Source organism: Cyprinodon tularosa, unplaced genomic scaffold, assembly GCF_016077235.1.
Source record: "Cyprinodon tularosa strain WSP-4 unplaced genomic scaffold, ASM1607723v1 ctg243, whole genome shotgun sequence".
NCBI classification, from domain to species: domain Eukaryota; kingdom Metazoa; phylum Chordata; class Actinopteri; order Cyprinodontiformes; family Cyprinodontidae; genus Cyprinodon; species Cyprinodon tularosa.
Window position 1 is genome coordinate 617605 of NW_024038903.1, and position 17249 is coordinate 634853.

At 36.6% G+C, this 17249-nt stretch overlaps 2 protein-coding genes across 3 annotated transcripts; both read right to left on the reverse strand.

Moving 5' to 3' along the window:
• Positions 1-1716: 1716 nt before the first annotated feature.
• cib3 (calcium and integrin binding family member 3) lies at positions 1717-8151 on the reverse strand. 2 transcript variants are annotated; one of them, XM_038287723.1, is made up of 6 exons: positions 7916-8149; positions 6671-6705; positions 5761-5872; positions 4467-4614; positions 3724-3919; positions 1718-2565 (listed from the first exon to the last, which is right to left on the reverse strand). In XM_038287723.1, the coding sequence occupies exons 1-6, from the start codon at positions 7964-7966 to the stop codon at positions 2544-2546; spliced, it is 564 nt and encodes a 187-aa protein (XP_038143651.1). In that variant the 5' UTR covers positions 7967-8149; the 3' UTR covers positions 1718-2543. The 2 variants fall into 2 exon arrangements, with proteins under 2 accessions (XP_038143652.1, XP_038143651.1); XM_038287724.1 differs by lacking the exon at positions 6671-6705 and having other exon boundaries at positions 1717-2565; positions 7916-8151.
• A 4572-nt stretch (positions 8152-12723) lies between these two features.
• On the reverse strand, positions 12724-16957 carry LOC119785221 (anti-dorsalizing morphogenic protein). Its single transcript, XM_038287726.1, has 5 exons — positions 16490-16957; positions 16272-16408; positions 14894-15016; positions 14611-14800; positions 12724-13399 (listed from the first exon to the last, which is right to left on the reverse strand). Exons 1-5 carry the CDS (start codon positions 16767-16769, stop codon positions 12975-12977), a joined length of 1155 nt encoding a protein of 384 aa, XP_038143654.1. The 5' UTR covers positions 16770-16957; the 3' UTR covers positions 12724-12974.
• Positions 16958-17249: the final 292 nt, after the last annotated feature.

The window sequence follows — 17249 nt, forward strand, 5'->3', positions numbered from 1 at the left end:
TCTTTTTCTTTAAATTCATTTTTCTTTAAATTCAGTTTTTACATTCTATATCATAAAATGTATTGATTTATACATTTGTTTATATGCCAAAGCATATTTCTGTTTTATTTCATATATATTAAAACAGTAGTTTGGCAAACTTCAACATAAAAGCACGTAGGCCTACAGTGTATATAAAGAGCATAAAACAGTGCCTCAGCATGAAAACCTATATTCTAATGTTTGACAGCGTCTTATATCATAAACATGTGAAAATCAAGTACAAATCTGGTGAGCATACAGCTTCCTGTACAGATGCATGCACCTGGGGAACCTAACCGCGTCAGCTCCATTATATATATATAGAAACTTTACTAAAACAGAAACATCCACGTTTTCTACTCGCCTTTCTGTAGTTTTTTCTGCATGCAGTTTTTTTTTTGTTAATCTGTTTTTTTTTTTAATACAGCTCAAACTTATTTTTTATACTTAGTTTATAGCTCCATGTTAATTTGCAACATCTGACTGCATTAATCAGCTTAAATGTGTTTGAATATTGACACACAAATGTTTATAGTATGAAAAGATGTTTTTTCTGATCCAAACTATCACTTAGTTACAAACCGATGCAAAATGTGTTGTCTTTTTCCCTATTGGTATTTATAACAGATCTTGACAAAAATACAAAGATGACTTGTTCGGGGTTATTTCCTCTTCTTTTGATGGTAATCATTTATTTAAGTAGATGGTGAATCCAAACATCAAAAAATGAGATCACTTTTATTTGTGGTTAGAGAGCTTTATTCCAAATACTTCTTAACAAAAAATAAATTTATTTCAGCTGTGAGGATAGAGAGAAAAAAAGAAAGCATCAGGACAGACAGGGGAAGGCTACTGCTTTTGTCTAATATCAGGCAGAAATGTGGGAGCAGCTATCTAATACCAAGTGATTCATTTCTAAATATTATTTATATAGAAACAATACACTAGCAAGATTTGTCATTTATTTACTAATATTAAATATTGCATGTCTGACGATGGGACTTAACCGAGCCAGTTTTTTTAAACATCCCTCTGCTAAAGTTAAGCGCAGAGCCTCAAGGAGCAGACTTGGTCTGTACTTTGATTTTATAGATGGACTGATTCTTTTTGGTTTTTAACAATTCCTTTAGATCCTCATCCCATGTTGTTTTAAAGCAAACATATTTTTAGTGGTTATGTTTTCAATCTGGCTTTTAGGACAGAGGTCTTCAACAGGGGGTCCGCGGCCCCTAGGGGGTCCCGGAAGGCACTGCATGGGGGTCTCGAAAGTTTTTGCTGATTAGACTTTTTTTTTTTATTCCCCACTGCAATTTATTACACTAATTGACATGTCTTTAAATCCACATTACCGTAACATGAATTCAACACACTGTAAACAGATAAATGGAGGCAGAAGATGTCTTTCAGTCATCAATGCACACATTCAGTGACACACAGAAGCTCTTTCAAGCTGGTCACCGTTTCATTCACAACACCTGTCCCATCAACCAGGAAACTGAATCAGAAGTACTTTGATAATTCCAGGGTGAAATTACTTTCATTACATTATTCCATCTGTAATAGAGTGACTATAGGACAAGTTTGATATAACACAATTTCATACAGTATATATAATTAGGAGGTCCCTGCTCCATCTCACCATCAGTTTGGGGGTCCTTGGCCTGGAAAACGTTGAAGACCCCTGTTTTAGGACATTCACAGAAAGCCCATAGGAACTCTGGAAAGAGGCTTCCCAGCATCCGCTGCAGGACCAGCAGGTTCTGCAACAGCTTTTTCCCTGCTGCCATCAGACTGTTGAACTGTTAAACTCTAAACTGGACTCTGCATCACACCTGCAACATTATTTTGCACCACCGACGTCGCTGAAACTTTTATAATCCTTTTAAATAGGACACAACCTAATGTTATACAGCATTTTGCACCATATTCATTTTGCACTACACTGAACGGTTCTATATTAAAGCCCTTTTGCACCATTATTTTTTAAACTGGTTTTCCTTTTCTCCCGTACTTTTTACAAAAGGATCACAGGTGCATTTTTTAATGGTAATGATTATTACACTGTTTTAAGCTGCTCATTTCACTGTTTTAAAACTGTAGCGAACATATACACTTGGTGTATACAAAATGACAATAAAGTTTATCTAAGTCTAAGAAATGTATTTTCATTGGTTACCTGAATGGACAACCAATAGGTGACCTTGTGCTGAAGCTTTGCTGATTCATTCACCCCCCACTAGCCCACAGGGAGCCACTGGAATATTCGGCTCTTTTATATTCAGTGTAACCAAACCCTTTAACGACAAAAACAAATCTGCTGTTGATTGTCATAATTAATGAAGCCCATGGCAGCTGATAAGCTGGCCGTCCACCTGCTGATGCTGGGCTGAGTTGACATTTATTTAGGGTTAAAAATATTCACTATATGACAACAATAAGTCATTTCTGAGAAAGTCCACATTTGTTCTGCAGTGCTTCCAGTCCATCTGTATTCAAGCCATCAGGAGGCACAGCTGGTTTCCTCAGATCCGTATGTGGAAAGTGCTGTGAAGCAAAGATGTTTAGATGTAATATTTATGTTTTTTTATTGGAACAGTAATAACTACAAAGATCCATGCAGTTTATTGGGATTGTATTAACCAGTGCAACGTAGTGCATGACTTTAAATTGGAAGAACTGGAAGCTCAAGGAAGCCTTCTACAAATAAAGTGTGGCAGCAGTTTGCATGGAGGATAGCTGGTTGATTTATGCTCTTATCAGGTTTTCTCTCCTCGAGACAATTCCTGCCCTTTACCAAAGAGCTCTGGGTCAGCGTGGGTGGAGAACATCTGTAAACATCCATATTCAAGTCTTTCTCTACACCTGGGTTTGGTTCTGGACTTTGAATAGGCTTGCAGTAATAAATCATTTTGTACCAAAAACATTCAGTGTATCTATGAACAAACATTAAATCCTCATCATGCTGGAAGGTAAACCTCCACTCTGCTCTCAAGTCTTTTACAACGTTAAATGATTTTTTAAAACAAATCTGCATTAAGCTCCTTCCATCTTCCTATCCTTGTTGTGTCCCTCCCCCTAAAAGAAAATCGCAACCATTGGATGATGAGTTGATGTCTGCCACTTTGTCTGTAGCCCTAAATTGGGGCCTTGCATTTGCTCAAAGAAATGTTTTGAAACAGAAAAATTGAATTAAGAATTCCCAAAAAATAACAAAATAGTTTCTTAAAATATTTTCTGTTTTTTTTTTACTGTTTAATATCCTTGTTTTGTCTGCTTCCTGTTTTCAGTCAGATTATCTTTTATTTGATAATTTTTATTTTCTGAGCATAGCTTGGGGGCACAGATTTAGCAGCACAGTTTTCTGCAACACAGTGCATATTGCATATTGCATTGAAACCCTCACAGAACAGCAGGCAGGATGTATAGCAAACTAAATTATCATGACCTGGCTCTTATTATTTAATCACCACACTGAAGGCAACTGGTTGCACTGGATTTCATTATCAGTATCACATGCATACAAATTCCCTCTACTCTGTTCAGGTTCCTTTTATTATTTTAATTTTAAATTTTGAAAAACATGATTAGTATTCCTTCCACTCCACAGTTCTTAATTATTTAATATTTGTTTGATGAATCACACTGAAGCTCAAGATGTAAAAATAATTCAAAGGGCGTGAATACTTTTAACGCCACTAATACCTGAGGAAATCTGGAGCTCTGTTAATCATGTTTTGGAAATCCTCAAGCGACAGGCGTCCATCGTTGTCCAGGTCAGCCTCGTCGATCACCTTCTCACACACCATCTTCACCTCGTCTTCTGTCAGCTCGTTGCGAGTGAGCTTGTTCAGCGTCTTCTCTAGGTCTGACTTGCAGATGAAGTCGTCATTGTTGAAATCTGTAACAAGCAGAAAATATATATCAGATACTGTTTCATTTGAATTGCATTGTGTTAAATGTGATCAGTAAGCTTCCACTAATTGGGGCTGTTGGGATCCAAATATATGGTGATGGTAAGTGAAGTACGCTAAAAAAGTAATCAGACAAATGGAAGAGTCACAAACAATCAAGTCAAAAGACACAATAGCTACTCATAGTGCAGGTTTCTGGCACAGCCCAGAGACTTTATTGTATATGTATATATATCAACTGTATATATATAACCCTAACTGCAGGATTTATTTATATATCATTATCTTAGCATCACTACAATGGTTTATTAACTTCAGCACAGGTTATAAAAGATTATGCTGCATGTTAAAATGAATAAAGCTGCATCATTTAACATATAAACATGGATTTTCCATTTGTTTATAGAATATGAAACTCTTATTTCAATCTACATTTTTTTTATACTGTACATAAATGCATGTCAAACAAAAGCTTCCTTTCCAGTTCCTATCCTTGCATTGCTTTCCATTTACATTCTCCCTGTGAATCTTTACCGTAAATTTTAAAAGCATAATAGGCCTTTAGGTCACGAGGAGCCATCTCACTGAGGACTGAGAACATGTCCAAGAAGTCATCCAGAGTCATGTTTCCCTCTCCATCCTCAGAGAAAACCTCGGCGATCCTCTGCCGAAATGGGTTGTCCTGAAAAGACACCAAAAAAAAAAATAATTTCCTCAGCTGATTTTAAAACAAATTATACTTAAACCATTTGATTTATTGGTCTGTGGGGATCCCCTAAAACCATCTTACTCAATATGGCTAAATAAAGGAAGATTTTATTATCTTAAAAAAATGTTTTTAACATCCCAGGTTAAAAATGCTAACAATTCAATGTATACATTAAAAAATTTTTTCAAAAGGTATGGCAAAGCGGTACAAATATACATTAATGAATATAAAGGAAATACAAGTTTCCTTTATATGTCATGAACATTGAAAAAATAACATTTCCTTGTTCCTTTTTCTTGCTAAACGCTGTTCATTGTTATAGTACACATGTCTCTGGCAAAAGGTATAGTGCAGGATTTTCATGAATTTTTGAGAAGACCGGTTTTAGACCCACTTTCAAAAAAAAAAATACACATGCACAACCCTGTACCCGCTCCAGAGAGGGAACGCCTATTAAACGTGTGCGAGAGCGTGCACAAGCCTGTTTCTCCTCGTGCAACGCTCATACAAGCTACTTTCCAAAAGAAGATTTGCAATTTTTCCACTATGTTAGACTCACCACCGGTAAGTTAAAATGGGGACGAGCATGTAGGACGGCCTTACGTAAACATATCACCAGAATGATTGACAATTAGGAGGACCACTTATTTTGATGATCCACCCGGAAAAAGAACATCCTCCACTTTACCTTTACGTATAAGGATGGGGGCTACAAAAGCAGGGCTTTAGCCCGGGACATCCCTGATGCTAGACCCGGCCCTGGTTACATGCTGTAGAATCAGGCCTCCAGGACTGTTTTCTCATTTTAATAGGTGAAAATGTTGAAAAAAATCCCAGTTTGAATGACTTTAGTATTTTGTCCTGCTTCCACCTTACCTCGGTGCCTTCTTGTAAACAGTAAATATGTTTACCTTTCTCGCCTGTACGTAAAGGGCCATATAATCGATCCATTTTAACCAGTTAGTCCTCAGGGACCAAAGCAGTATTCTTCAAGTTTAAAGGAGTCAGATAACATATAACCCTTGGGTGAATTCTGCCGATTAGTCTGTCATTAATTATGGATCGGGAACAGAGGGGGAGAGCAGGTCTGCAAGGTTTTTATCGGATCAGTGGCTCTACCTTCAGCTCCGGCATGCTGCCAATCAGCTCGTATGGTAACTTCACATCTGGCTGGTTGGTGTAGTCAAGAGGAACGAGCTGCGGTGCCAAATCCCGATAGCGATAGAACAGTCTAGGAAGGTCCAACACATTCCCTTTCAGTATTCAATTACAAATCATCTTTTAGATTATAAAACATTGATGAATATTGTTTACTATTAATAGACTTTCCTTTTACAAGCATTAAGCACAAAAAAGATTCAAATACAAAATAAGAAAATAAAAAACAAAACTTAAAAAGAATCTGATTTCAGTGAAAGTCGATCTCAGAGGGACGGGTCAGCTGAGAAAAGAACTGAAAGGAATCAGGATAAAACAGTGGAGGAAGAGAACTCAGCAGCCTCCATTTCAATCTGGAATTAAATATAAAACAGTCATTTTTATTATAGGTTTACATTACTGCAGTAGAACTCCTATAAACTTGTTTTCCAGTTTTAGTCAACCCAGATCGCTTCATATGGGCAGGTTTAGGTAAAAAGTTTTTTTTGGGAACTATTTTGGGACTCATAAAAGTCGATGTACATTCGCCTCTCTTGCATTGCTTGTTATTTTGTCTTTCCCAGTTTTAAGATGGACATTATTTTTGAGTGACTTGGGAAAGACATGGCATTTAACTAGAAGTTTGACAGCTGTCTGACTTATTCAATAAAAAATAAAGTATGCATGCATGAAGAATTATATTTTATTCATTTTACAAAAATGATTTCAGTTGTGTAAAAATGCTGTTAATCTGCACTTTTCTTCACACTGCATAAATGTACTCAAACTAAAGGCTGCCTTATTCTGGATATGTTGGTCTAACATTGGATTACTTCAGCATGCAGTTTAACTGATTGATGTTTTTGATATGTTTAAGATTGGTGATGCTCACCTGAGAATTTCTTTCCTTGTAAAATATGTACAATCCTGCAAATACAAAGAGACAACCGTTGGAAATACAGAAATCCCTACTTTCACATATCCCCGCTCTGTTTTATTTAAGTGCTGTGAAAACGTATTCCTCCTATTGCAGGGGTCTTTTTTTTAACCAATAACTAATTTAGTAAAAAAAATGTGTTTCTTAATTTTTGTTTTAAAAAGAAAAATAACTTAAAAACGCAGACAAATGAAAGTGCCTTGCTCATGAACACTGAACAAACAGGTGCAGAAGTCTAACTCAATATTTCCTGTACATCAGAAAACACCTGATTTCAGTCCTTATATATATATATATATATATATATATATATATATATATATATATATATATATATATATATATATATATATATATATATATATATATATATATATATATATATATATATATATATATATGTATATTATTATTTTAAATTTTTTTTTTGCATGTATACAAATCCATGTCAATTTTCCATTTTTATAACTTTTATTTAGACTTACTTTTGACAATTTCAATGTATTTTATTGGAAGTTGAATTTTCTTCCTTTAATCAAGGGTTAGGTACACTTTCAACCTCAACCATATACAAGCACATGAAAACATAAAATGCAGATTTTCAAACCGTGTATTTCAAAGCCTGGGCTCGTGCCTGATTGCTGAGTCATAATGACTTTTAAATGTAACCAAATCTTGCAAACAATCTTGCAAAGAACAGCAGACAGAAACTTCTCCACAGACATAAATGCAGCGTGTCAGTTATTGTAGACTCCAGTTTAAATGTACTTATCATTATTACATTTTATGCATTGGAGAGAGGAACAATAGGAAGAAATCTGTGGCGTCCTGTTAAGAGCAAATTCTTTATGATCTAAAATAAATAAATATTTATCAGCTTAAGTTTTTTTCCATGCATTAAACCAAACTGCATTTGAAATTATTTTTATGTCTGTATGCAAAACACATCAAATGTAACTTCAGACATTTATGGATAGTGTTGTTTTTAGGTTGGATAAATAGCACTTTTCTACTAAATCACATCAACAAACGCTATTGCATTAAGAGTTGCAGTCTCTTGCCCTGGCTTTATTCATTTTCTCAATAAACCACTGGTTAAGAACAAATTTAATCTGCTTTGTCATCAAGGCTACAAATATAAAGGCTACAAACATCATGGTTATGCTTCAAATTATACAGAAAATGGGATCCATAACCAACCTGGTATGCATCAAGCTGTTGTGCTGTGAAGATGGTTTGTTTATTCCCCATTTCTGAGCCCTCAAGCTCCCAAACCACAGATCCATCTCTGCCTCAGCCTCCAGCAAAGGGTATTTATTAGGGTGGCCCTGTCAGATATGAAATAGCAGGACAAAAGGAAGCCAGAGCCAAAGAGGAGATCGGGTGTCGGGCTGCAGCCGGGCCCTTTGCTTGCCACCATAATGGCAGCATTTCATCGTTTGCTCCATTGTGAATAGCAGCCCCTCTGATAATGAATGAGAGCTGTCGTCCAGCATCATGCCAAGTGGTTTCAACCCCCTTTGGTGCCACTCTATGGCCAACGCCTCGCTCACTGCTCAGGTTACATTCTTTACAGGCAAGGTTTTGTAAAGCACTGAAAGAAACGTTGATGGCTGACAACAACATTGTCAATGTTTTGTCTCAGCTCCACATTAAAACCTTTAGCAGAACTGCAGAGTTCCCTCAGTTCGTCTGGGCAAAAAGCCACCAGCTTAGCGTGTGCTTTAACTTCTGTTCAGTTTTAACATGATCTGGATGCATTTTTAACACACTTTTTTTAACACACATTTTTTTCGCTTTCATCAATCTACATATGCATTACCTAATAAGGTAAACTAGCCTGAGTTATTTTCCTATTTCTACTCCCTAAGTACAGGAAGATCTACGGCATCGTGTTTGAGTGCTTGCATGTATTTTCTACTGAATCATGGAGTAAAAAAAGAAATCCAGATACTGAAAGTTGTGCAAACACAAAAAACCAAAGCATATTTCTTTTATATATCTCAAATCAATATGTAACTGAAAGCACATGAAGGAGGATAACATGAAAACAGATGGAAACAAGCCCTACATTTCTCAACTTCATCTCTGTACAGCCAACAGGAGACACTGATGCTCTCCTCCTGAGGTGTTGACCATCAGAGCAGGATATTTTTAGATGTTACTCTCCTGCTATGAACACAGAGAGGCTCAGGGTTTGGGTGGAACGCTTTAAAGCTGCATTTAGGGACTGATAAACCTAAGGTCCTGTTCCACAGACTGTTCCAAGTCTGTTCCTGCTAATGCTGCTCATCAGAATGAAGCAGCCAGGCTTTCACCAGGCCTCCTCGACGCAGCAATGAGGAGTAGCACTCCACCAATAATGCATTATAATGTTATACAATGATCTGATGAAACTGATTAGAGGTAACATAATGCCTCATGTAGTGTCAATAAAGCCTTTCCAGCAGCTATGAGATTTATGCAGACTAATATTTTTCCATGCCGTCTATCATTCCTAACCCGATCCCTCCACTGAAGGTTTGAGCCCGGCTGGTTTTCCATCACATGGAGTTGTGCAGAATACAAACTGGAAACCCCCCAGGTCAAAATGGGTGCCACCTCCTAAAGTGGTGGAGAATTGGAAAAATGGCAAATCCTCAGGGAAGAACTAGAGAGAGCCTGGAAGATGTATGCCACTGTTGGAATAACCTCGGAAACTTGGACTCAACACAGGTCAGTGTCTGGAATGTCGGGCTGATCACGACTAGTAGATAAAGTCACTGACTTGGTTCAAAGTCTAGTCCAATCCCAGAGGAGAGGAATCCGGCAGGGAGATTGTCAACCGTTTGCAGCCGTAGCCGCTTCCAGACCCCCGAGTGATGATGAGCTGACGCCAGCCGACATAGAGGGAGCAACAGAGTCCGTGAAGGGAATCCAAGCTGAGGTCAGTGAAACAGTCCAGGATTGGTAACCAGCAGAGTCCAGGAAAAACACTACAAAAACCACAGCTGGCAAAGAAGACAAGGGCAAGTCAAAAACTCAAATATCCAAAACGGGAAGCAGGTCAGAATCAGAATTATAGACAAAACTCACTTAACGATAGTGTTACTCTCATCACAGCTCGAATAATCTGGCGCCGATGGTAGGCTGGTAAACAACACAAACAGCTGAGGGAACGATTGGTATTTTTCAGCCGCCAGGCCAATAGACAGATTAGCAGGAAAATATAAAAAAGCCAACCATCAGGGCCAAGACCATGACAACTGTGGTCATTGGAGCACTGGGGGTCATAACCCCCACACTGGAAAAGTGGCTCCAATAGATACCTGTAGAAACAACAAAGATCTCAGTCCAGAAATGCACCATTGTAGGGACTCCTAAGATGCAAAGAAGAACCCTCAACCTACAGGCCTCTGGTAGAGAAGCCATCCGCCCAGTGGGAGAGAGATAGCAATTGCTTTTCGTTTTACTCTTTTTATTATAATATATTATATAATGTAAGAATGCTTCAAGGATTTGAACAGCCAGAGGTCTCTTTAATCTTTTTTGCCTTTCTGCTTGTGTCAAAATTTACATCTAGCATAAGAGCATAAACTGTTCTTAATATTATTGGTTTATAATTAATTAATTGAAGGTTTTATCCTACAAAACTATGTTTACCATTATTTCTATATTGATTAAATGTTTACATTTCTATCACATATTTTGTTTTAATGTGAAGCCTCAGTATTTTTAGAAATCCTATTTATTGACTAAACTTTTAGTATTCCTCACAAACAGTTGTGGTTGCATATTGTCACCACTAGAGGGCCACAAGAAACAGTTCTTGGTAGAATTAGTCTATCAAAAAAGTAAATTGAAGCTTTTGTATTATAAAAGAGGATTTTAAGTATTTCTAAACGTTACAAACATTGAAAATTGCATATAAATGATTTTTGTTTATATATATTTTATTTATACATCAACAACTGTGAAAGCTTTTGTACTGTGTGTCTTCTCTTTCCAAATTTGGTTTATTATGTGCAATTATTTTCTTGTATGTTATTTATCATTCAAATATTCTACTGATAAGTTACAAACTAAAACGTGCCTAATGAAAACACTTTCAAAAGTTGGAAATTTCTTGTTAGTATAACTCTTTAGTCATCACAAACATGACTTGCATTTTACTTTTGTCAACAATTCTGTCTTAGAAATCCTCAGCTATTCTATTTATTAGACTATTTAATATACATCCTACATATGTTTGCTATATCTAATAAAGCTATATTTGTTAAAGTAATGTATAAGGATTAAAGCAGTTAAAGCATCCTTTAAAACAGCAGCAGTTAAATGTGAATAACATATCAATCTTCTTTATTTTTGGATGTTTTTTTTTTATTTTTATTTTGAACTCCAGAGTACAGCTGCAACCCTGGAATTCTGCTGCAATTTTACATGCCAAATACTGTCACTAATCCTGCTTTTAATGAAATAAAGATTACAACAGTTAAACAGGAAGTTGTTTTGTTCATAAATCCAGAAATGTCCAGCCCAGCCCAGCCCAGAGACTTTATTATATATATATATATATATATATATATATATATATATATATATATATATATATATATATATATATATATATATATATATATATATATATATATATATATATATATATATATATATATATATATATATAATTTTTTTAGAAATAAATATTCACAGAGAAAATTTATTTCAGTCCTCTTTTTTAAGTATTTTTTTTATCCTTTGTCTTAAAACCAAATGAAATTCCCAGTTCTTCGCTCAATCTTAGAGCGTAGCTGTTGTCACAAAGTAGCTTACCAACTTCAGTGTGTGAATAATTGAAAGTAGTGTTAAGTTATTTTTGGTACTCATACATGATATAGTACTATACAAGTGCTAGGGTTGTCAAAAGTATCAATACTCTCGAAACTAGAGTAGTGAAACTATGGAATTGAGGGGGGGGGGGGACTAGGGTTGGTGGGCTTGACATTGGTTGTGGAATATGTCTTTATAACGTGGTATTCTATGTATTATTCACATATTCTATGTTTGAATGTTTGTTTTCAAAAACAATTATTTAAACATAGTTTAGTAATATATTAATATTTTAGTTGTAAAAGTATGTTGTATTTCAAGATAATAGATAAATAATGCAATACATAAAATAAGTACTTAATAAATCTTTGAATAATTAAAAGTTCACTTCGTTTATTTAAAGTTTGTTTTATAGAGATATTCATTTATTTAATGGAATATATAGTGACAATTTATTATTTTTATTTAATTAATTAATTAATTTAATATTCCATACTTCTATAGTTCAATTCAGTGCTATAGAGAGAGCCGCCTGATGTTCTTCTATGGAAGTAATTAATCAGATCAAGAACAAACAGTTCCCCTCTAAACCAGAGGTTGGCAGCAGTCATCCTCTTACCAGTTTGATCTTCAAACACAGGAATAAACCATTAACATCAATATAATAACATCTGCCAATCTGTGTGTAAAGATTATCTGAGACCTGATCCTTCTGAGGCACATAAAGACAGTAACAAAGTTGGCATTTTATCACCTAAAGAACATCTCCAGAATGAAAGAACTAATGTCTCAGCAGGATTTAAAAAAAAACAAATTCATGCCTTCACTTTTAATAGAATTGATTAGTGAAGTGGTTTTATCTCAGGTCTGCCTAAAATGATCAGAATGCTGTTGCCTGCTTCCCCAGTAAAGCTAAGAAAGAGGAGTACATCACCTTGGTCTGAAAGCTCTTCCACTTCATCCCTGACTTTCTTAGAAAAAACAACAACAAAAAAATATGTCTGTAAATCCCTGCATGGCTTAGCTCCAAAATACATTAGACTTGCAGTCAGTTTGTCCACCCTTGTTATAATGATTAACTTTTCTTAACAGTAATTTCCTTATTGATGTCAAGATAGCTAGATAGATAGATAGATAGATAGACAGACAGATAAATTGATTGATTGATTAATTGAAGATACAGAAGCTCCATTAAAAAACAATTTATTCTTACCTCATAAAAATAAAAAACAACAAAACATAACATATACATATTTACACATTTTGTGGCTATCTCTTCCATCACAGTCATATATTATAATTTATGTGGTTATTTACATATATTACAGTATTGTTTGTCTAGCTCAGCATATTTACTCATGAGTTAATAGTGAAAGGGCAACAGGATGGGTAAGAGTGAAAATTAAATCTGGCAGAAGCTGTGTCGCTCAACACAAGAGGCTTTATGACATCAGTGACAGCCACAGCTTCCAGCCACCATGTCATTATACTGCTTTAAAACAACGTTCTCATCGTCATCAAAGTACAGCAGGTTGATGGAATAAAGCTTGTCGGGCACGCAGCACGGCGTCTCAATGCCTCGGATCAGCTTCAGGGCATTGATGATGGACTGGACGGTGGCATGGTTGGTCGGCCTCATGTTCTGACCCAAAGGGAAGGAGCAGGACCCCTTGCAGTGATAAGCATTGTAGCCCCGGGGAGACACGATCCACCCCGACCAGCCAATCTCCTCGAAGTCCACATACAGAGGCAGGCGCTGGCAGGGCTTGGAGCGGCCTTCCTCCTCGCCGTAGTCCAGGGAGCGAGCGGTACGGGAAGATTTGATCGATGTAGGGGTCTGAGGGAGGAGGGACGTGGCAATCGCCTCATGGGGAGCTGGAGGAGAAAAAAAGTGAGATGTTTTAGATAAGTAACCATGATCAGATATTTGGTTACAGTATATTAATGTACCGAAAACACAGACAAAGTATTCATGTTAGTTAAAATAAAAAATTATAATGTAATTTTTAACAGTGGTTGTATTTCAAGATTAACAACAAAACTTTGAATAGAATTACAAAAAAATATATTCTTTCTGTCACTTGTTAGCTAGTTTTTACAGGATATTTAAGAATATATCAACTTAGTAAAAGGTCAGAGCTCCTGACTCTTGGTGGAAGCCAAGACATTTCTTTCTTGAATTTTAGATTTAAGTTTGTATCCAGCTTTAACTAAGCAACATGGCTACACTAACTTAGCAGCTACCAAGTCAGGGAAACTAAATATCCCCTTCTTGGAATAGGTCCTAAAATTTTTAAATGAGACGTTTCAAAGACAGTCATTACTAATAAACTACATTTGAAATATCTATATAAAAATGTCGTTTTCTAGTGAATAGTTTTCATTTCAGATCCTTAGAATAAATTGAAAATGTTTAGCCTGTAAATTGAGTTCACTTAGCAACACTCTTAATGATAAAGTCTACATTTCTGGTAAGCTTTGTTTCTTAGTGTTGACTTCTTTAATGTTTTTCCACTTCTAATCAACTCATGTACATAGTTGAATATTGTATCGTTTCAAAAGTTTATGTCTAAAGTCAATATAAAACACAATAAAATGTAACTAATCCATTTGAGTGAGTGCAGTTTTAAAAATCAATTCTTTGTTTTTTCTAGGTTCTGTCCAAATAAAATACTCCAATTTTCATTTGGCCTTTCTACGCATTTTCATATTTCAAAATCCAGCTACACAGAAAACTTGTGTGGTCCTTGATCTTGATTGGCTTTAAAAAATACAAGCCTGATAAAAGGTTACCTGAGGATACCACCCATATGCACAAAATAATCACTCAATGCTCGGCTCTGCTTCTTTTATCTAGAATAAAAACTGTCATCATGGACCTGAAGTCACACACGCAAAACAAGTCAGCAGCTGCTGCAAGCTGATTTTTCCTGCAAACCTCCATGTAAGTTAGAAGTTTCAAAGGCAGTCATCACTAAGTAAAATTAATATTTTAAGTAATATTAGCAAATCTTTAGGAAAAGCAATATAGTCTCTTCGTTGTATTCAGCGTTTATAAATGACATTAAAACTGATATAAATCTTACTTGTGCTCTCGAGGGCAGCAGAGCGACGGCCATCATCGGTGAAGAGAACCAGCATGGGCTGTTTGCTCAGGTGATGGTGGCGCCCTGAAGCAAAGCGGATCAGTTTCTGGTCCGCCTGGCTTCCCCCCAGGGTCCTGACCACCACATGGAGCCCCAAGTTACTGCTTTCATCTGCCATCCATGAGCGGACCTTTGGGATTTCAGTTAGAAAGCAATTTTTATTTTTATACACCATCCAGCTTAGGCTGAGGCTGGAAGTATTTGAGTTTCAGGCGATACTTACAGCTTGTGTGACTGTGAATACTTCCCATCCGGTTGAGTGGACTGGGATGAGTCTAGAAGACAGCAACTTCTTTGGCTGTGTGCTGTTTGTTTTGCTGCCATCCAGAATCTGATAAACGCTGACCTGAATGATGGAGAATTGAAAAAGCAACCAATGAATAAAACTCTCACTTCCAGAGATATATTCAAATCCTGAAGCTGCCAGTGTATCCCTGGGGTTAAGTTTAAATTGAAATTTGACATAATCAAAGAAAAACAGGCCAGCTTTCTTTATTAGAGAAAGGGAAGCTGGTGAGAGCTCATAAGAGGATAGATGTAGCAGAAAAAAAGCTTTTCAAGTGTTAACAAACCTGAGAGTTTGGCAGAGATTCACCCTGCAGTTTGACACCAACTTTAATTCTACATCTAGAGCTACAATAGAATAATTTTGTGAGCATATCCTGTCAGACTTCCACTTTAAAAGCCGTACCAAATTTTTAAAATGTCAACTTCAAAGATGCTCTACATCAAATCTGATTGAGCCTTAGCTAAATTTTGAAGATGAAATTGACAAAAGTCTAGATGTAAAAAAAAAAACAACAGATAGACTCAAAAGGGCAGGGGCGGAGCTAGATGGGGGCCAGGGGTGGCCATGGCCGTCCTTAGCCAATCATTGGCCACCCCTGTGGCCACCCCTACCATTTATTTCCCTCTAATACAGACAGTGGCAACTGTAACAGTCTCAAGTGGAATATTCAAAACATTTTAATTTTTCATACATTGATAATTATTTGACAACAAAAACACTGCGGTTAATTATGCACATCAATATACTAAAATTAAAGATGATAAATACAGAATTCAGGCAGAAATAGATTTTGTGTTTTATGGGGTAAAGAGAAAATGATGCATCTCTGCAAGTCATCTAGGATAAATAGATAAAAAACTATTTTAATAAAAACTCTTTAAATAATCAATTTATGTAGATATTAGTGCTTGCAAATGTCAATTTTATGCAGAATGATTACTGATAAAAGTAGGTAAGTGAAGACAATGGAAAAGATTCGCCCAAAACTCAAACCTGAAAGAAATTTATCCACTATACCTTAGAAAGCACGGATGTTTGAATATATCCGTCTATTAGTTTGCAAAGGCTGTGGGAAAGTATAGTTTGTCTTTATTTAGACAATATGGATGTTTTTCTCGTTAATTGTCCTGTTGGAAAAGAGAAGATTGACCCTGAGGTTTTGATGCCTATCCACTTTCAGCCACCCCTCAGTATTTATCAGTTATTGTCTGGACACCCTTAAAATTTTTTGGCTATGCCTAAGGGACAACACCATACAGCAGCTGGGCTCCTCTGCATGCAGTAATTGAATTATTGACATAGATGAACATACCTGGCAGAAGTGGTGTCTGCTGAATGTGAGGTATAATTGGGGTCTCAGCTTAAAGAGATGCAGCTCTGCTGTGAGGACCTTCTCACTTCTTGCCACAGAAGACAAATTAAACTTGAACTCCACCTGTTCACTGTGCACTGCAATAAAAAAAATCACTATAAGAACATTTAACTTTTCTACTCTGAATGTATTGAAGAAATAAAATAGAAGAAGCTTACATTTGTCAAAAAAGCTGCGCACTGTATTCCCCTCCAGCAGGTAGGGATCCTTGGTCACACCGTCCACATCAGCCACCGTGTTGTACAGATCCAGCATGTACTGAGGAGGCTGCTTGTACGCATGGACAGCAGGAGGGTCATCCATCCCAAATACTTCCAGGAGTCTTTTAATGGCAGCTGAGCGGACCTCGTCTGACTCTCTTTCTGAGGGGAAATGATGCGCAGGCCAGGATGCTGTGACCCACAGCAGAGACGCAGAAATGAGCGCAAAACCCAACATGTTGGTCTGTTTGAACGCAGCTTGGAGCTGGAATGACTCTGGAGACCCCGATGCTCCACTTTTTATATCAAATGGCCCGGTTCCCCTCTGCAGCCTCGGTAAACAGCAGTAAAGATGTTATTTGGCTGCAAATGTAAATCACCAATCAGCGAATGTAAAGGGAGACTAATGGCGGTGCTAACAAGGTGTGACCCCCGATTGGAGATTTGATTCAAGCCCATTGTCTGCGTGTCTGGCATAGATGACTCTAATAAACTATAGTCTGCTTTGGCAAAACAAGTGATCGTGTTCTTGCAGATGTGTTGCAGATGAAAAGTATGTATATTAACTTTAGAAATAAAAAAAATAAAATAAAAAAAATGAAGATTAGAGCAACATAGGGGCCAGAAGCTGCGGCGCGCGCTCTGTGGGTGGCCAGTGCGCCTAAATGAATCCATTAATTTAAAATAAAGGCTGCATTGTTATAGGTGGAAAATCAAT